Genomic DNA, 21,158 nt, shown 5'->3' on the forward strand with positions numbered 1-21,158 from the left:
CTGGATGTCATTGTTCCATTGCGCTCTAGCGACTCTATGTGGCGGGCTGGGCGCATGCACACTTTACGGTGTTTCCTCCGACACATTGGTGGAGGCTTCTGGTTTAAGCGAGCGGTGTGTCAAGAAGCAGCGCGGCTTGGCAGCGTCGTGTTTCGGAGGATCGCAGGGTCGTGTTTCGGAGTCCGTACGAGAGTTGCAGCAATGGGACACGATTGTAACTACCAATTGGATATCACGAAAAAGGGGTAAAAAGTACAAAAAATATGTTTAGAATATGTTTGACCATTTGTCTTACTTTCAAAATATGTTCAGCTGAAACCAGAAAAAAAGGACACAATCATGTTTGGCATTTCAAAACAAAGACTATGCTTTGTCTGTCTAGTAAACAAGCACTTTCGGAAACTTTTGGTACAACCATTTCTATCCCTTCCATTCCATTTCTATCCCTTCCATTACACATCTTTGTCATTCTTGAAAAAGGAAAATGCGCCTTAAATATTAATGTTCCGTCTCTCCCTGGTCTCCAGGACCACTATGACTGGGGGTTGAGGGCCATCAAGTCTGTCCTGGTGGTGGCTGGCTCCCTGAAGCGGGGTGACCCAGATCGGCCCGAGGACCAGGTCCTCATGCGGGCTCTGAGAGACTTCAACATCCCTAAGATCGTGACGGATGACATGCCAGTGTTCATGGGGCTTATCGGAGACCTGTTCCCTGCTCTGGATGTCCCCAGGAAGAGAGACCTGGAGTTTGAGAAGCATGTCAAGCAGTCTGTGCTGGACCTCAAATTACAGGCTGAGGATAACTTTGTACTGAAGGTGAGTTGTAATTACCGGTTGACCAGGGTTGGCTGTTTCAGTCTTTAGAGATTGTTGGTTAAAAGTTATGTTTTCATGTTGATAAATTACTTAATGAATGAAACAATTCATATAACAAGTGACCCAGGCCTAAAATCATCCACAAATACATGGAAAGACACAGTTTTTTGACGGTAGATGATAGCCCTATAAGAACACAGCCCATAATACTGTAATGTCCCTGACCTTCAATAACACTGCCAGGGAAAAGAAACCACACTTCAATCTTGGTAATTAACAATAAAACAACATATTCAGCTGTTGCGTTCCTCTGCTACTAGTTCCCTTTCCTCCAAAAGCCATGTACCTAGTGTTGCACTGTACTGTATCAGTGGTAAGTACACATTAGTGTCAGAGCAGTCTGGGTTGTGGATGAATCGGCCAAATATGCCCAACCCAAACCCTCCGGTTATACTGTAATAACGTCCCAGGTGGAAAGGTCCACCGTCCTTATTCTAGCCATTATGCTGTGTTCACACACACACACACACACGCACACACATACAATGTCAGAGACAGAGGAAAGCGGGGCCAGGGGAAATGAGTGCAATCTGCAGCAGGTCAAACCGGCATGGTAGCAACGTAATGACACTCCATCACACCGCTGTACCGCAAGAGCAGCTCATAACCCTGCCACTGTCACAGACACCACACATGGATATAAACAGGGAGGGAACAGGCTGATGAAACAACGGCAGGTCAATAATGATCAATTTGTATCGTCTGAACCTTACTCTCCGTCTTTGTCGGACACCCTATTCCCTGAAGCCATGTTAAACTATATTATAGTGCACTACTTTTGGCCACATTCTGTTGGTCAGTAATATTAGAGTGAAAGGAGGAAGTCCAGAGGGGAATGGGTTTATTTGACTTTAGTGTTAGCCTCTCATAATGTTAGCCTGTTGTAGTGTTAGCCTCTCACAATGTTAGCCTGTTGTACTGTTAGCCTCTCATAATGTTAGCCTGTTGTAGTGTTAGCCTGTTGTACTGTTAGCCTCTCATATTGTTAGCCTGTTGTAGTGTTAGCCTGTTGTAGTGTTAGCCTCTCACAATGTTAGCCTGTTGTACTGTTAGCCGCTCATAATGTTAGCCTGTTGTAGTGTTAGCCTGTTGTAGTGTTAGCCTCTCACAATGTTAGCCTGTTGTACTGTTAGCCTCTCATAATGTTAGCCTGTTGTGGTGTTAGCCACTTGTAGCGCTAGCATTAGCCCCTGTCAGCTGCCCACACATCAAATCTAATATCAATGTGGGTCTTTCGGATGCTAACACTATGCTGAGGGTGAATAGCTTGAGTCAATTGCATTGATTGAGAATGCCATCGGGGAGTTTCACTGTGAAAGGAAATATGATTTTCTCTCGCTCTCGCTCGTTTTCTTACCGTTACAGAGCTATTCAAGTTGTTAATATTTTGTGTACCAAAGTGTTGCTGATATTAATGAGGTGAATTTGATACTTTAGAGGTAGCATAATGTGTTCTTTCCACACTGTTTGCATTAAGCAGTAAGTACTGCTCTTTCACTGAGCTGTAACGTGAGTGACACACTGTATGGTACTGATCTACTCTGCAGCATTGCAGTGTACCATACCATTCTGTATAGCAATACCATACTATTTGTCTCTCCCTTTCTCTCTCTGGCTCTCGCTCTCTCCTTCCTTCCCCCAGGTGGTACAGTTGGAAGAGTTGCTGGCGGTGCGCCACTCTGTGTTTGTGGTGGGTAACGCAGGCACAGGGAAGAGCCAGGTGATGAGGTCTCTCCAACGGACCTACCAGAACATGAAGCGGAGGCCCGTGTGGGCGGACCTCAACCCCAAAGCTGTGACCAATGATGAGCTGTTTGGCATCATCAACCCTGCAACCAGGGAGTGGAGGGATGGTGAGGGGAGGGCATGATGATGCCGGTCATGATGGTGACGGTCATGATGGGGATGGTGATGATGATTGTCATGATGGTGATGATGATATGGCCAACATATAGACCTTTGATACATGTCTGTTTTCCAGGTCTGTTCTCTAACATCATGCGTGAGCTGGCTAACCTCAGCCACACTGGGCCTAAATGGATCGTACTGGATGGAGACATAGACCCCATGTGGATTGAGTCTCTCAACACTGTCATGGACGACAACAAGGTGTGTGTCTGTCTCCCTGTCTGTGTTTCTTTGTCCGACTGTGTAATAACTCTCTGTACCTTTCCCTGCATTAGGTGTTAACCCTGGCGAGTAATGAACGTATCCCTCTCAACCCGACCATGAGGCTGGTGTTTGAGATCAGTCACCTCCGGACTGCTACTCCTGCTACTGTATCTAGAGCTGGTATGCTAGTCATTCGTCTCCTCCATTACCTCTCCTCCTCCTCTCCTTATCCTATCCCTGTCCCCCTGCTCTCCTCTTCTTTTGTTGTTATCCTAGACCACATATTTCCCAGTTAGACCACATTTTACATGTATTTGTACGTACTATGTAGTTACCTGTTTACATGTGACTACAGAGTAACAAGCTCTGCTTGTGCCTCCAGGCATTCTGTATATCAACCCGGCAGATCTGGGCTGGAACCCACCTGTATCCAGCTGGATTGACAGGAGGGAGGTCCAATCGGAGAAGGCCAACTTGACCATCCTGTTTGACAAGTACCTCCCCTCATGTCTGGACACCCTCAGGTCCAGGTAACACATCAGTTGTCAGTATGGAATGGTTCATAGTGATCTAGATGGGTCCTTTGGACTGAGGGGAGAGAGACTGTAGACATGGAAGAGGGTGAGAGGGAGTAAGAAAGGTTAGAGAGAGAAGACAGAGAGGGCGAGTGACAGAGAACAATAGGCCTAAATAGTGTCAGACATAAATCAATAGATATATATTTATTTCACTGATGGTCTTACCCCTATGTCTGTAATGTGTGTGTGGTCAGGTTTAAGAAGATCATCCCAGTCCCAGAGCAGAGTATGGTCCAGATGCTGTGCCATCTGTTGGAGTGTCTGTTAACCACAGAACACACCCCTCCAGACTGCCCTAAGGAACTCTACGAACTCTACTTTGTCTTCGGTGCTGTCTGGGCCTTCGGAGGTGCCATGTTCCAGGACCAGGTAGGATGGTTGAACGATTCCTATGATTGTGGTTGGTCCTCTGTAGCTCAGTGGGGCTTGTAACACCAGGATAGTGGGCTAGATTCCTAGGACCACCCGTACTTAAAATGTAAGTTGCTTTGGATAAAAGTGTCTCCTAAATGGCATATATTATTATTAAGTATTTTTGTGAGAGACATTCCTACGTAGTGGATAAGTGCTTTCCCTCAGAGTCAAAGAATAAAGTAGATTGCTTCAGAAAAAGTGGTGTACTTTTATCACGGGTGCAAACGCTTTAGTAAATCGTCATCTAATTTGCTCTCCAACTCCCCTCAAAGCTTCAGATGATGAGAATTGCTTCACATATATTTCAGTAAAGTATGGTGGTTTTCAATGCGAGGACTCCGTACTGTATTGCAGCTTCATCTTCAAAACTAAGTGTATTCCACTCACAGTCCTAAACACTACACCCGGCTGAATTTTTAACCAGCGGCGAACAAAGTGACGAGCGGTTGCTAAGCAACCCAGACAGCTCCGTACAGTAACCATGTCCATCTAAGTTATGGGATAAAACAGTCTCTCCTAGCATACCAATGTACTCCACTTTATTTCCTTATCTACACTGCATTTATATGCTAAGTGGGTTTATTGACTGCAGAGCAGGGCCTGAACACAGTAGACAGCCTGGAGAGAGGGAGAGGAGAGAGGAGAGAGGGAGAGGAGAGAGGAGAGAGAGGAAATAACAGCTCAGGGATTTTTATTTTTTACTGATGGATACCCACTGGCCACAGACGTCATTTCAACATCAAATTTGGATTTTCAGTAAGGTTGAGTTGTTAACTAACGTGAATTCAACGTGAAATCAACAAAAAAATTCCCCAAGTCATTGGATTTAGGTTAAAATTTCCCTTACGTTGATGACTTTTTGAAAATCCAATCACTTTTCCACGTTGAAACAACGTCATCACATTTCATTTTCTTGTTGAAATGACGTGGAAACAATGTTAACTCCACCAGTTTCCACCAGTGGGTAGTTGTTCCACCAGTGGGTAGTTGGATAGGAGTGTCTTTGTTTCATTTGATTGTTTTTTAATGCTTCCTCTCCCAGAAGTATCTCAAGAGATTGACCCAATGTTTGTCTCTCCCTGTGTGTGTGTGTGTGTGTGTGTGTGTGTGTGTGTGTGTGTGTGTGTGTGTGTGTGTGTGTGTGTGTGTGTGTGTGTGTGTGTGTGTGTGTGTGTGTGTGTGTGTGTGTGTGTGTGTGTGTGTGTGTGTGTGTAGTTGGTGGACTACCGTGTGGAGTTTAGTAAGTGGTGGGTGACAGAGTTTAAGACCATCAAGTTCCCATCCCAGGGGACCGTGTTTGACTACTACATTGACCCCGACACCAAGAAGTTTGAACCCTGGTCCAAGATGGTGCCCAGGTTCGAGATGGATGCTGATATTCCTCTACAGGTACGGTAAAGTGTTATGTTATTGGTGTCACTTCTATAGTGACATTATATCATGCATTAGCTGCTTCAAAGCAGTAGTCATCGACGGTCTACAGTAAAATATCTTCTAATTACATATTCTTTACAATTTAGTCTTTTACCAGATGCTCTTCTCCAGAGCAATTTACAATAAGTGAACATCGATGGCATAAATATTGCACAGCATTTGGCTTGAAGGACCACAATAAGTAATGGTTTAGGTTGTAATTGGAGTTGAGTAATCTGATCCTAGATCTGTGGGGAAACACCAACCTGTAGAGTATCTACAGTCTATCTGAACTCTGCCCCCTATCTCTCCTCTCCCAAGGCATGTCTGGTCCACACCACAGAGACTATCCGCGTCCGTTACTTCATGGACCGCCTCTTGGAACGCCGCCGGCCCGTCATGCTGGTCGGGAATGCCGGTACTGGGAAGTCTGTTCTGGTCGGAGACAAACTGGGATCACTGGACCAGGAGAAATACATGATCAAAAACGTCCCCTTCAATTATTACACCACCTCTGCCATGCTACAGGGTAGGGAATGGTCTGCTACTACTAGTGTACAACTGCAAATAAATATAATGTAGCCTAGCTGCTTCTCTCCTTTCCCTCTTTCTACACTCATCCTCCATCCATCTCTTTCTACACTCATCCGCCATTCATCTTTCTACACTCATCCTCATCCATCTTTCTACACTCATCCTCCATCCATCTCTTTCTACACTCATCCTCCATCCATCTCTTTCTACACTCATCCTCATTCATCTTTCTACACTCATCCTCATTCATCTTTCTACACTCATCCTCATTCATCTTTCTACACTCATCCTCATCCATCTTTCTACACTCATCCTCATCCATCTTTCTACACTCATCCTCCATCCATCTTTCTACACTCATCCTCATCCATCCATCTTTCTACACTCATCCTCCATCCATCTCTTTCTGCACTCATCCTCCATCCATCTCTTTCTGCACTCATCCTCCATCCATCTCTTTCTGCACTCATCCTCCATCCATCTCTTTCTGCACTCATCCTCCATCCATCTCTTTCTACACTCATCCTCTATCTATCTCTTTCTGCACTCATCCTCCATCCATCTCTTTCTACACTCATCCTCTCTATCTCTTTCTACACTCATCCTCTCTATCTCTTTCTACACTCATCCTCCATCCATCTCTTTCTACACTCATCCTCCATCCATCTCTTTCTACACTCATCCTCCATCCATCTCTTTCTACACTCATCCTCCATCCATCTCTTTCTACACTCATCCTCCATCCATCTCTTTCTACACTCATCCTCCATCCATCTCTTTCTACACTCATCCTCCATCCATCTCTTTCTACACTCATCCTCCATCCATCTCTTTCTACACTCATCCTCCATCTATCTCTTTCTACACTCATCCTCTCTATCTCTTTCTACACTCATCCTCCATCCATCTCTTTCTGCACTCATCCTCCATCCATCTCTTTCTACACTCATCCTCCATCCATCTCTTTCTGCATGCATCCTCCATTCATCTCTTTCTACACTCATCCTCCATCCATCTCTTTCTGCATGCATCCTCCATCCATCTCTTTCTACACTCATCCTCCATCCATCTCTTTCTACACTCATCCTCCATCCATCTCTTTCTACACTCATCCTCCATCCATCTCTTTCTACACTCATCCTCTCTATCTCTTTCTACACTCATCCTCCATCCATCTCTTTCTGCACTCATCCTCCATCCATCTCTTTCTACACTCATCCTCCATCCATCTCTTTCTGCATGCATCCTCCATTCATCTCTTTCTACACTCATCCTCCATCCATCTCTTTCTGCACGCATCCTCCATCCATCTCTTTCTACACTCATCCTCCATCCATCTCTTTCTACACTCATCCTCCATCCATCTCTTTCTACACTCATCCTCCATCCATCTCTTTCTACACTCATCCTCCATCCATCTCTTTCTACACTCATCCTCCATCCATCTCTTTCTACACTCATCCTCCATCCATCTCTTTCTGCATGCATCCATTCATCTCTTTTTACATTCCCATCCCTCTCTCTTTCCACTCTCATCCTCTCCTCCTTCCCTCTCTCCTGTGCAGCGGTGTTGGAGAAGCCCCTGGAGAAGAAGGCAGGCCGTAACTATGGTCCTCCAGGCAGCAGGAGGCTGGTCTACTTCATAGACGATATGAACATGCCAGAGGTGGACGCCTACGGCACCGTGCAGCCACACACACTGATACGCCAACACCTGGACTACAACCACTGGTGAGAGGACGTGCACACACAGACCCTGCAGTCACACACACTCATACGCCAATGTAACAGTGCTCTTCTTGCGTTGTGTACAACCATCGACACAGACTCCAACTTGTAGCACCAATCATGGAGATTTATTCTGATAGAAACAGCACAAAATTGCACATAATGCAATGCACGGCTCACCATCCAACAATGCACTCACGCACTGTACAAAATATGTGAAACCCCCCCACCAGACACAGTAAGTTGCTAGCTAGCATTAGCTGGAATTCTCTACAAAAAAATGCACAACAAATATGCACAGAAAACGTGGCATCTTATGTGTGGTGTTCTAATAATATTTACAAACAAATTGATATAAATTGTACTTTAAAATCATCACTTGGGAGTATAAAAATCACTCTTCAACCAACAACTTAACGCTGGTTTGGTGCTTGTTCACTGGGACGATTCTAATTTAAACATCCTCCTTTGTAAGCAAGCCACGCAAACCAGCCAATAAGATGCCATGTTGAGTAGGTGAGGACAAGACAAAACTAAAAACAAAAGCCCATTGTCTTAACAATAAAGTGGCAAGGTGAATCACCAATATAACCCTGTTACACCAACACCTGAATTGCGAGGCACAGCTGAGTGAGCATAATAATTCGCTTTTTTTTATTTTGCTGAACTGATGGTCTGCATCTGATGGTCAGTCTGAGGGGATGGAGAGTGCAGTGGTGAGGCTGCCTCTCACCCGACTCACCATCCCTCTCTCCCTCCCTCCACTGAGAAAAGTGGACAGTCTTCAAGCTGATGGCGAAAATCAAGTCGCAGTGCATTATTTCTGCCTCATGCACCAATTAATGTTGTTAATTTGATGTCCAGATAAAGTGAAATATTACTTGATATAAAAAAGAGACAAGCCGCTAATAATAACAACGCAAGCTTATCGAAACACTTTACTATAGTCATTCATTACAGCTACAGTGCTGGTTGTAGTCATTCATTACAGCTGTAGTGCTGGTTGTAGTCATTCATTACAGCTGCAGTGCTGGTTGTAGTCATTCATTACAGCTACAGTGCTGGTTGTAGTCATTCATTACAGCTACAGTGCTGGTTGTAGTCATTCATTACAGCTACAGTGCTGGTTGTAGTCATTCATTACAGCTGCAGTGCTGGTTGTAGTCATTCATTACAGCTACAGTGCTGGTTGTAGTCATTCATTACAGCTGCAGTGCTGGTTGTAGTCATTCATTACAGCTACAGTGCTGGTTGTAGTCATTCATTACAGCTACAGTGCTGGTTGTAGTCATTCATTACAGCTGCAGTGCTGGTTGTAGTCATTCATTACAGCTGCAGTGCTGGTTGTAGTCATTCATTACAGCTACAGTGCTGGTTGTAGTCATTCATTACAGCTGCAGTGCTGGTTGTAGTCATTCATTACAGCTACAGTGCTGGTTGTAGTCATTCATTACAGCTGCAGTGCTGGTTGTAGTCATTCATTACAGCTACAGTGCTGGTTGTAGTCATTCATTACAGCTGCAGTGCTGGTTGTAGTCATTCATTACAGCTACAGTGCTGGTTGTAGTCATTCATTACAGCTACAGTGCTGGTTGTAGTATGAGTGGAAATAGGGAGAACGTGCATTTTATGGCTTATAAAAGTTTTGAACAAAGTGTTGACATTGCTGAATAACGTAAACATGAATTTACTCATAAAAACAGCAGCGCTTTGCAGTATTCGTTGAATCTCTCACTAGTCATGGTTTTAAAAGTTTTGAAATCTCAGTTTCAGCTTTGCTGTGTGCTCAAGGCTTCTTTTTACAGTCTATGGCTCAAGGAAACTGCAGACGCTGTGATCTATCTGATTTGCCAGCAGTAGGCCTATAGGTGCACTTGATTTGCTATCTGGGTTCTACCTTCAGACACATGAAATGGTTTAAAATGGGAAACGTTGCCTTCCTGGTGCTAGGGCTGCTGAATCAAGTGCACCTACTGCCAACAGCACGAAACAAATAAAAAAATAGGAACGCAAGGCTTTATCGTTGTTTTTTTACAGAAATGTTTGGTGATCGACTAGGAATGCTTTGGAGATCAACCAGTTGATCAACCGGTTGGTGACCACTGCAGTAGATGAATACTTTATGTCCTATGTATTGTTATCACAGATGGAACTTGACAGTGATATTTTATGGAAAAGAACGATGTTCCACTTCATAATTTTAGAACCCCATAAATGTTGGACAATTACAGTAAAGGCACATTTGTTCAGAGTTACTATACCACAGCTCTTTTAAAGAGGGTACTGGCTGGCTAACCCTGCTATAGCAAACCTACTGCAGTGAGTTAGTCCAATAATTGATCTGTTATTCAGCTTACTACAGCAGAGCATGTCTTCAGTTTACTATTCAAAGGGACACTCACTGCAGTTGCTGTTACTAAAATATGCTACAACTTAAATGATGTCCAATGTGAGAGCTTGGGCATGTGATTTTCCTTAAAAGGATTGTGTAGTTGGGGCATCAGGCATAGTAAGCGTATTGTAGACACAGCCACAGGGTGTGTGAGTGTGTGAGTGTGTGAGTGTGTGAGTGTGTGAGTGTGTGTGTGTGTGTGTGTGTGTGTGTGTGTGTGTGTGTGTGTGTGTGTGTGTGTGTGTGTGTGTGTGTGTGTGTGTGTGTGTGTGTGTGTGTGTGTGTGTGTGTGTGTGTTTGTTTTACACACGGTCAGCCAGTAGAGTTATGGAGAGTATCTCAGGTATGAAATTGAGAGGGAGAAGGGTGTTACTAAGCTATGCTGGCTTAAGGGAGAGTTGAGGCGTGCATATTGACAGGAGCACATTAAGAGTGTGTTTCTGTATTTCATTGCAATGTGTATGTGCCTGTGCTTTTGTGTGCCTGTGGACGTGTTTAACTATACTTATGGGGACCAGAAGTCCCCACAAGAATAGTAAACGAACAAAACATTGACATTTTGTTAGTCCCCACACGGTCAAATGCTATATTGAACAAAAATATAGACGCAACATGTAAAGTGTTTCTTGTGCTGAAATAAAAGATCGTAGAAATGTTTTATACACACAAAAAATGTATTGTGCACAAATTTGTTTACATCGCTGTTAGTGAGCATTTCTCATTTGCCAAGACAATCCATCCACCTGACAGGTGTGGAATATCAAGAAGCTGATTAAACAGTGTCACGTTGTATAAGGATCGGAGACAGGTGCAGGAATGCGTAATAGGGGGTTTTAACCACCCAAAATACATGAACATCACACAGGGCCAAAGCCCAAAACAAACACGTATATAAAATACACAGGGATGTAACCCAAACAAAAGAGTGAGGTTTAAACCTCTAAAGATTACACGGGACGAGACCCGTAGTAACAGTACACAGGACGAGACCCGAAATAACAAGTGCACCAGCAGCGGGACGACACCGGCCTCGGGGGATAACCACTGGGGCGCGGTGCACCAACAGGGGGACAACACCGGCCTCGGGGACGATCACCGGAGCACGGTGTGGGTCGGGAAGTGCGCCAACGGTGAAAATCCCTGGTCAGCGAAGCACCGCTCCTCTGGGCCGTCCCCTCCCAGTCGATGAGGTAATGGAGACGCCCCGCTCAATGCCTCGAAACCAGAACTTCATGGACTGAGTACGGCGGACCTCCCTCGATGTCCAGAGGAGGAGGCGGGGCGTCACTGGGTCCAGCCTCAGCGAGAGGACCAGGCACCACTGGCCTGAGGAGAGACACATGAAAAGTCGGGTTAATGCAGTAATCAGCAGGGAGTTGCAAACGGTACATACCTCATTAACCCTCCTCAGGACTTTAAACGGCCCCACAAACCGCGGGCCCAGCTTCCGGCAGGGCAGGCGGAGGGGCAGGTTCCGGGTGGAGAGCCAAACCCGGTCGCCTGGGGAGAAAACAGGCGCCTCACTGCGGTGGCGGTCGGCCTGTTCCTTGTGCCGACGCACGGCCCGCCTGTTCCTTGTGCCGACGCACGTCCCGCCTGTTCCTTGTGCCGACGCACGGCCCGCCTGTTCCTTGTGCCGACGCACGGCCCGCCTGTTCCTTGTGCCGACGCACGGCCCGCCTGTTCCTTGTGCCGACGCACGGCCCGCCTGTTCCTTGTGCCGACGCACGGCCCGCCTGTTCCTTGTGCCGACGCACGGCCCGCCTGTTCCTTGTGCCGACGCACGGCCCGCCTGTTCCTTGTGCCGACGCACGGCCCGCCTGTTCCTTGTGCCGACGCACGGCCCGCCTGTTCCTTGTGCCGACGCACGGCCCGCCTGTTCCTTGTGCCGACGCACGGGCCCGCCTGTTCCTTGTGCCGACGCACGGCCCGCCTGTTCCTTGTGCCGACGCACGGCCCGCTGGTGACGAGTGTGCGCAGCGTTCCAGGTCTCCTCAGCGCACCCAAACCACTCGTCCACCGCAGGGGCCTCGGTCTGGCTCGGATGCCAAGGTGCCAAGGCCGGCTGATACCCCAACACGCACTGGAAAGGAGTGAGGTTAGTGGAGGAGTTGCGGAGGGAATTCTGCGCGTACTCAGCCCAAGGTAGAAAATCCGTCCACTCCCCCGGCCGGTCCTGACAGTAACACCTCAGGAACCTGCCCACTTCCTGATTGACCCTCTCCACCTGCCCATTAGCTTGAGGACGGTACCTGGAGGTGAGACTGACCGTGACCCCAAGGCATTCCATGAACGCTTTCCATACGCGTGAGGTGAACTGAGGACGATGATCTGACACAATGTCCTCTGGAGTCCCGTAGTGCCGGAAGACGTGCGTAAAAAGAGCCTCCACGGTTTGCATCGCCGACGGGAGCCCAGGCAGAGGAATGAGGCGACAAGCTCTGGAACCGGCAGGGGAAGGAGCTTTCCATAAGGGAGATGTCTGGGTGTCTTTGACTGAGTCCAGATGGAGCAGAAAGAGACGTAAACCCGGGCGTCCTAGCCAAGGTGGGCCACCAGTACTTCTCAGACAGGCAAGCGATGGTACGGCTTTTCCCAGGATGACCCGATGCAGGCACCGTGTGTGCCAGTTAAGGAGGCAGTCCTGCACACCTGTGGGCATGTAAGCACAGTTCTCTGGGCACTGTGCAGGTGCGGGTTCCGTGCGCAGGGCCTGCCGTATGTCGGCGTCCACGTCCCACACCACTGGCACGATGATACGGAACGGAGGGATGATGGGGGTCTCCTCTCCCTGCCTCTCCTCTTTATCATAGAGGCGAGACAGGGCGTCCGCCTTCACGTTCTTCGAGCCTGGCCTATAGGAAAGCATGAATTGGATCCTGGCGAAGAGTAGAGCCCACCTGGCCTGTCTCGGGTTTAGCCTCTTCGCTGCCCTGATTTACTCCAGGTTGCGGTGGTCCGTCCACACCAGGAAAGGGTGTTTGGATCCCTCCAGCCAGTGCCTCCATGCCTTCAGAGTCTTCTTGACCGCCAAGAGTTCCCGGTCCCCTACGTCGTAGTTCCTCTAGGCGGGGCTCAGCTGCTTAGAGTAGAAAGCGCAGGGCCGCAGCTTTGGAGGGGTTCCGGTGTGCTGGGACAGCACTGCCCCTACTCCTACTTCGGAGGCATCCACCTCAACGTGGAAGGGAAGGGATGTGCCAGCACGGGAGCAATGGTGAAGCGTGCCTTCAGTGTCTCGAACGCCCTCTCCGCCTCCGCCATCCATCCAACGAAGCCGCTGGGAAACTACTCTCAGCAGGGAGGTAAGAGGCGTGACCACCGTGCTGAAGCCCCGGATGAACCTCCGGAAATAGTTGGCGAACCCAGGAATCGCTGGACTGCTTTCACAGAGTTGGGGATGGGCCATGACCTGACTGCGCTGATGCGTTGCTCCTCCATTTCCACTCCCTCCGTGGATATGAGGTAGCCCAAAAAGGACACTGACCGCTGGAAAACAAACATTTCTCTTGTTTGACATATAGATCATGCTCCAACAGTTTTCCCAGCACAGACCTGACTAACGAGACATGCTGGGCGCGGTCAGCAGAATAGACCAAAATGTCGTCTATATAAACCACTACGCCCCATCCCAGCATGTCCCGAAACACTTTGTTAATAAAGTCCTGGAAGACTGAAGGAGTATTAGACAGGCCAAAAGGCATTATGAGATACTTGTAATGGCCCGTGGTCATGGAAAAGGCCGTTTTCCATTCGTCGCCTGCACGAATGCGCACCAGATTGTAGGCACTACTCAAGTCCAGTTTCGTAAAGTACTGGCCCCTGTGCATTTGTTTGATGATGGTTGTATAAGGGGTAAAGAATAGCTGAACTTTACGGTGCCTTTATCCAGAATTTGACAATCAATGCAGGGGCGCCGTCCCCCATCTTTCTTTTTAATAAAAAAGAAGCTTGAGGAGGCTGGTGACGTAGAGGGGGGTGGATAAAACCCTGCTGGAGACTCTCCTGCCCAGTCATGTGAAATCAATAGATTAGGGATTTATTTCCATTGACAGATTTTCTTATATGAACTATATTAGTTCACTATGGATGGAATCCAAGATGGCGTAGCAGTCGGACGTGTCTTTGTCTTGTCCTGTCCCGTGTAAATAGTCTTCGTATTTTTCGTATACATTTCGTATATATTTTAATTTCACTTTCCATCTAGGAACTGAATATACATTCCTACATTCCGCCTCACCCAATGTGGTACGGACCTGCTATTTTTTTATACTTTAGAACCGTAACTCCAATCAGAAGCTAGCCAGATAACTAGCTACTAGCTAGTAGTCAGTTAGCCACTGCTGCGGTCTTCACCCTCAACTCGGACACAGCCAGCTTCAATACCGGGCCAATACCTGCCAGTCTGCAAGCGCGATATCAACCCAGAGCATATAGGACTGCTTTTTCTCTACCACATCACCGGATTCCTGACGCAAGCTCTGGACAATTACACCGTATCATCACAGCTAGCTAGCTGCAACCGAGTGGCTACTACTGGCTAACACCTCTGTCCCGAAGCAAGCACCAGTTAGCCTTGAGCTAGCCTCGAGCTAGGCCCATCTGCCGGCTAGCTGAAGAGGTCTACCAGCGAATTCTTGGGCTACAATACCAGCTACAAGCTAATTTAGCAATTTTTTTGCCGCTGCTAGTAGCTTTTACCTTCTACACAGACACCAGCCCTGTTATTAGCCTGGATATTACTCACCAATTTACCAGCATCGGACTGTCTCTCGACAACAACGCCGGATTCCTGCCGTAATCCCTGAGCCACTACTTCTGATCCTCACAGCTAGCTTGTAGCTAGCGCAGCTAGCGCCACTGCCACGAAGCTAGCACCAGTTAGCAAACACAATTCTACAATTCACAACCTCTCTTTCGCCATCGCCATCTGGCTTGGATTCTCTGTCGACACGACCACGTCTGAGCAGACCCCCTCCGTCTGAGTAGACCACCCCCCGGGCTACTAACTTTAAACGCCGCGTGCTAGCTTAGTGGAGGCCTCCCTGCTCCATCTACGGCTGCCCCCTGGACACTATGATCACTTGGCTACATAGCTGATGCATGCTTGACTGTCCATTAATTCACGGTACTCCATTCTGTTTATTTGTGTTTTATCTGTCGGCTCTGTGCTTTAACTCAGGATCTGTGTGTAGTTAATCCGACCCTCTCTGCCTAGTCGTCGCCATTTTTACCTGTTGTTGCTGTGTTAGACTAGCACCCTGTTATTGCTGCTGTTATCTTACCTGTTGTTTTAGCTAGCTCTCCCAATCAAGACCTGCAATCACTTTATGCCTTATTGTATGTCTCTCTCAAATATCAATATGCCTTGCATACTGTTGTTCAGGCTAGTTATCATTATCATTGTTTTGGTTTGCAATGGACCCTGTAGTTCCACTCTCCGTACCTCTGATACCTCCTTGGTCCCACCCCCCACACATGCGGTGACCTCACCCATTGAGACCAGCATGTCCAGAGATACAACCTCTCTTATCATCACCCAGTGCCTGGGCTTGCCTCCGCTGTACCCACGCCCCACCATACCCCTGTCTGCACATTATGCCCAGAATCTATTCTACCACGCCCATAAATCTGCTCCTTTTATTCTTTGTCCCCAACGCTCTAGGCGACCAGTTTTGATAGCCTTTAGCCGCACCCTCATCCTACTACTCCTCTGTTCCTCGGGTGATGTGGAGGTAAACCCAGGCCCTGCATGTCCCCAGTCACCCTCATTTGTTGACTTCTGTGATCGAAAAAGCCTTGGCCTCATGCATGTCAACATCAGGAGCCTCCTCCCTAAGTTTGCCTTACTCACCGCTTTAGCACACTCTGCCAATCCTGATGTCCTTGCCGTGTCCGAATCCTGGCTTAGGAAGGCCACCAAAAATTCTGAGATTTCCATACCCAACTATAACACTTTCCGTCAAGATAGAACTGCCAAAGGGGGAGGAGTTGCAATCTACTGCAGAGATAGCCTGCAAAGTTCTGTCATACTTTCCAGGTCTATGCCCAAACAGTTCGAACTTCTAATTTTAAAAATTAATCTCTCCAGAAATAAGTCTCTCACTGTTGCCGCCTGCTACCGACCCCCCTCAGCTCCCAGCTGTGCCCTGGACACCATCTGTGAATTGATCGCTCCCCATCTAGCTTCAGAGTTTGTTCTGTTAGGTGACCTAAACTGGGATATGCTTAACACCCCGGCAGTCCTACAATCCAAGCTTGATGCCCTCAATCTCACACAAATCATCAAGGAACCCACCAGGTACAACCCTAAATCCGTAAACATGCGCACCCTAATAGACATTATCCTGACCAACCTGACCTCCAAATACACCTCTGCTGTCTTCAATCAAGATCTCAGCGATCACTGCCTCATTGCCTGTATCCGCCACGGGTCCGCGGTCAAACGACCACCCCTCATCACTGTCAAACGCTCCCTAAAACACTTCTGCGAGCAGGCCTTTCTAATCGACCTGGCCCGGGTACCCTGGAAGGATATTGACCTCATCCCGTCAGTTGAGGATGCCTGGTCATTCTTTAAATGTTACTTCCTCACCATATTAGACAAGCATGCTCCGTTCAAAAAATGCAGAACCAAGAACAGATATAGCCCTTGGTTCACTCCAGACCTGACTGCCCTCGACCAGCACAAAAACATCCTGTGGCGAACTGCAATAGCATCGAAGAGCCCCCGCGATATGCAACTGTTCAGGGAAGTCAGGAACCAATACACGCAGTCAGTCAGGAAAGCAAAGGCCAGCTTTTTCAAGCAGAAATTTGCATCCTGTAGCTCTAACTCCAAAAAGTTCTGGGATACTGTAAAGTCCATGGAGAACAAGAGCACCTCCTCCCAGCTGCCCACTGCACTGAGGCTAGGTAACACGGTCACCACCGATAAATCCGTGATAATCGAAGACTTCAACAAGCATTTCTCAATGGCTGGCCATGCCTTCCTCCTGGCGACTCCAACCTTGGCCAACAGCCCCGCCCCCCCCGCTGCTACTCGCCCAAGCCTCCCCAGCTTCTCCTTTACCCAAATCCAGATAGCAGATGTTCTGAAAGAGCTGGAAAACCTGGACCCATACAAATCAGCTGGGCTTGACAATCTGGACCCCCTATTTCTGAAACTGTCCGCCGCCATTGTCGCACCCCCTATCACCAGCCTGTTCAACCTCTCCTTCGTATCATCTGAGATCCCCAAGGATTGGAAAGCTGCCGCGGTCATCCCCCTCTTCAAAGGGGGAGACACCCTGGACCCAAACTGTTACAGACCTATATCCATCCTGCCCTGCCTATCTAAGGTCTTCGAAAGCCAAGTCAACAAACAGATCACTGACCATCTCGAATCCCACCGTACCTTCTCCGCTGTGCAATCCGGTTTCCGAGCCGGTCACGGGTGCACCTCAGCCACGCTCAAGGTACTAAACGATATCATAACCGCCATCGATAAAAGACATTACTGTGCAGCCGTCTTCATCGACCTGGCCAAGGCTTTCGACTCTGTCAATCACCATATTCTTATCGGCAGACTCAGTAGCCTCGGTTTTTCTAATGACTGCCTTGCCTGGTTCACCAACTACTTTGCAGACAGAGTTCAGTGTGTCAAATCGGAGGGCATGTTGTCCGGTCCTCTGGCAGTCTCTATGGGGGTACCACAGGGTTCAATTCTCGGGCCGACTCTTTTCTCTGTATACATCAATGATGTTGCTCTTGCTGCGGGCGATTCCCTGATCCACCTCTACGCAGACGACACCATTCTATATACTTCCGGCCCTTCCTTGGACACTGTGCTATCTAACCTCCAAACGAGCTTCAATGCCATACAACACTCCTTCCGTGGCCTCCAACTGCTCTTAAACGCTAGTAAAACCAAATGCATGCTTTTCAACCGTTCGCTGCCTGCACCCGCACGCCCGACTAGCATCACCACCCTGGACGGTTCCGACCTAGAATATGTGGACATCTATAAGTACCTAGGTGTCTGGCTAGACTGCAAACTCTCCTTCCAGACTCATATCAAACATCTCCAATCCAAAATCAAATCAAGAATCGGCTTTCTATTCCGCAACAAAGCCTCCTTCACTCACGCCGCCAAACTTACCCTAGTAAAACTGACTATCCTACCGATCCTCGACTTCGGCGATGTCATCTACAAAATAGCTTCCAATACTCTACTCAGCAAACTGGATGCAGTTTATCACAGTGCCATTCGTTTTGTTACTAAAGCACCTTATACGACCCACCACTGCGACCTGTATGCCCTAGTCGGCTGGCCCTCGCTACATGTTCGTCGTCAGACCCACTGGCTCCAGGTCATCTACAAGGCTATGCTAGGTAAAGTGCCGCCTTATCTCAGTTCACTGGTCACGATGGCTACACCCACCCGCAACACGCGCTCCAGCAGGTGTATCTCACTGATCATCCCTAAAGCCAAAACCTCATTTGGACGCCTTTCCTTCCAGTTCTCTGCTGCCTGCGACTGGAACGAATTGCAAAAATCTCTGAAGTTGGAGACTTTTATCTCCCTCAACAACTTTAAAAATCTGCTATCCGAGCAGCTAACCGATCGCTGCAGCTGTACATAGTCCATCTGTAAACTACCCACCCAATTTACCTACCTCACCCCCCATACTGCTTTTATTTATTTACTTTTCTGCTCTTTTGCACACCAGTATCTCTTCTTGCACATGATCATCTGATGATTTATCACTCCAGTGTTAATCTGCTAAATTGTAATTATTCGATTTATTGCCTACCTCATGCCTTTTGCACACATTGTATATAGATTCTCTTTTTTTCTACCATGTTATTGACTTGTTTATTGTTTACTCCATGTGTAACTCTGTGTTGTCTGTTCACACTGCTATGCTTTATCTTGGCCAGGTCGCAGTTGCAAATGAGAACTTGTTCTCAACTAGCCTACCTGGTTAAATAAAGGTGAAATAAAAAAAATAAAAATAAATATCAGTATACTCAGTAAAATCATTGAAAATGTTGCGTTTATATATTTTTTCAGTATATTTCTTGGGGGTTTAGGGTTAAGGTATAATTAGTGTTATGGTTAGAATTAGGTTTGGGGTTAGGAGTTAGGTTTAGGATTTGGGTTTAGATTAGATTAGGTTTTGGGGTTAAGTTAGGGTTAGGGGTTAGGGAAAATAGGATTTTGAATGCTTATAAATTGTGTGTCCCCACAAGGTTAGTTAAACAAGACTGTGTGTGTGTGTCAAGGTATGACAGGAGTAAGCTGCTGCTGAAAGAGGTCCACAGTGTGCAGTACGTGTCCTGCATGAACCCTACGGCAGGCAGCTTCACCATTAACCCACGACTACAGGTACACACACAGACACGCTTACAAACAAGCACAGACAAACGTGCATGCACTCACACACATGCATGCACATCTGATGATGTCCCGTTGTCTCTATTGCAACGTTTCATTAGCATAATTATAAACCTCTATACATATACACATCATTTTTATTTTTCTCCATTTCTCTTTGTAGCGTCACTTCTCAGTGTTTGCCTTGTCCTTCCCTGGAGCGGAGGCTCTTAGCACCATCTACAGTTCCATCCTCTCTCAGCACCTCAGGGGAGAGGGCTTCAGTGCTGCCCTGCAGAAGAGCTGTCCTACCCTGGTCCAGCTAGCTCTGGCCCTCCATCAGAGACTCACCTCCACCTTCCTGCCCACCGCTGTCAAGTTCCACTACATCTTTAACCTCCGAGACCTCTCCAACATATTCCAGGTGATGAATGCAAATGAATGAATGGATTGACGGGCGCACACACACACACACACACACACACATTTACAATTTACTATCCCTGGTGACATTTTTTACATTGATGCAAATGTTCAGTTACTGAAGCTGGTACTGTACACTCAAAACTAAGACCTAGGGCATGTTCTCCTTCATTCATGAATCGTTCCATTAAAACACCACCAGTTAAATGATTTGGCATGTGCACTCAAAACCCAGCTCTTTTACTTTTTTAATATACTGTATCAAAGTTTGGTTTGGTAGAGTTTTATTGCACCCCAGGCGGTAAAAGTTAAAGTACTGTAACTAATTTCTCATCTAAATGATTATTGATTTAGTAAGGTGTGCCTAGTGTAGAGAAATAAGGCTGAAATTTGCAGAAAAAGAGAGAAGAATGGATTTGCTCTCAGGGGTGTTTGTAACGATTTAATGTATTTAAATGAATATTATATTATACTGTAACCTCTAAAGCTGTCATGAGAGAGAAGCTTATGCGCAATATTTTTCTGTCACGATCCTCAGCGATTCCAGGGGGGCAAAGACTCTCATTTAATACAAGCACCAATACATAATTAATACTCTAAGCCATTCAACCATAGTACTTTAGTTTTCATAATTCCTTCCCTGAGACCTCCAAGCCTTGGAACTGTTTCAAGTCACACCCTTATCCTCTTATAAAATGTGCATACAGAACGTCGGAATGTACAGTAAGTCATACTTCAAAAGAACAGGTTCTCAGTTATTCATCATTATTAGCCTTAAATCTAAGAGTTTAGGTTTAGCAATTATAATGAGTTGAGGTTGAGCTATTAGAATTATTCTAACCTCACCTTTAACGATGAGGGACCATAGATTCAACACTAGAGCGTTTATTATCTATAATTACAGACCATAGACTCCAGCCCTGCTGACCCCTTTATGTTACCTTTTAGACCTTTAATCAACGTTGATGACAGTACAGCATTGATTTCAATAGCAGAGTCCTGATGGGGGTAGAACTCATTAAACTTAGCTTTTGAACTTTGAAGAGTCTCAGTGCTGTGTGTTTTGGTGAAGCCTGCATTCTAAAGGGTCTGTGTTGTGTCCCTGGTGTCAAGCCGGTAGAGAGTGTGGGAGAAAGGTGGGACAAAAGGAGAGAGAGAGCGCAGGATGAATCCTTGTTGTTTTTCAGCTGGGGTAATAAGGAGAAAGTGAGATGGGGCTCAGACACAGCCCATAGTTCTCTTTTGAACTTTTCTCTCCATATGTCTTCACTATTCAGCTGCTAACTAGCTCCAGGGCCTGAGGATAGCTAGCTACACAGGGTTGAAGAGACACA

At 47.0% G+C, this 21,158-nt stretch overlaps 1 protein-coding gene across 1 annotated transcript in view; it reads left to right on the plus strand.

The window, feature by feature from the left end:
• dnah9 (dynein, axonemal, heavy chain 9) overlaps positions 1-21,158 on the plus strand; it is a 143,485-nt gene that overhangs the window by 39,728 nt on the left and 82,599 nt on the right. Inside the window, exons 35-45 of the mRNA XM_071409795.1 lie at positions 528-815; positions 2,518-2,728; positions 2,857-2,984; positions 3,059-3,167; positions 3,370-3,517; positions 3,760-3,934; positions 5,195-5,368; positions 5,714-5,921; positions 7,492-7,657; positions 19,311-19,413; positions 19,586-19,825. Of these exons, the coding sequence (XP_071265896.1) occupies positions 528-815; positions 2,518-2,728; positions 2,857-2,984; positions 3,059-3,167; positions 3,370-3,517; positions 3,760-3,934; positions 5,195-5,368; positions 5,714-5,921; positions 7,492-7,657; positions 19,311-19,413; positions 19,586-19,825 (1,950 nt within the window). The remainder of the gene's footprint in view (positions 1-527; positions 816-2,517; positions 2,729-2,856; positions 2,985-3,058; positions 3,168-3,369; positions 3,518-3,759; positions 3,935-5,194; positions 5,369-5,713; positions 5,922-7,491; positions 7,658-19,310; positions 19,414-19,585; positions 19,826-21,158) is intronic.

The sequence above is a fragment of the Salvelinus alpinus genome, chromosome 7 (genome assembly GCF_045679555.1).
Source record: "Salvelinus alpinus chromosome 7, SLU_Salpinus.1, whole genome shotgun sequence".
NCBI lineage: Eukaryota > Metazoa > Chordata > Actinopteri > Salmoniformes > Salmonidae > Salvelinus > Salvelinus alpinus.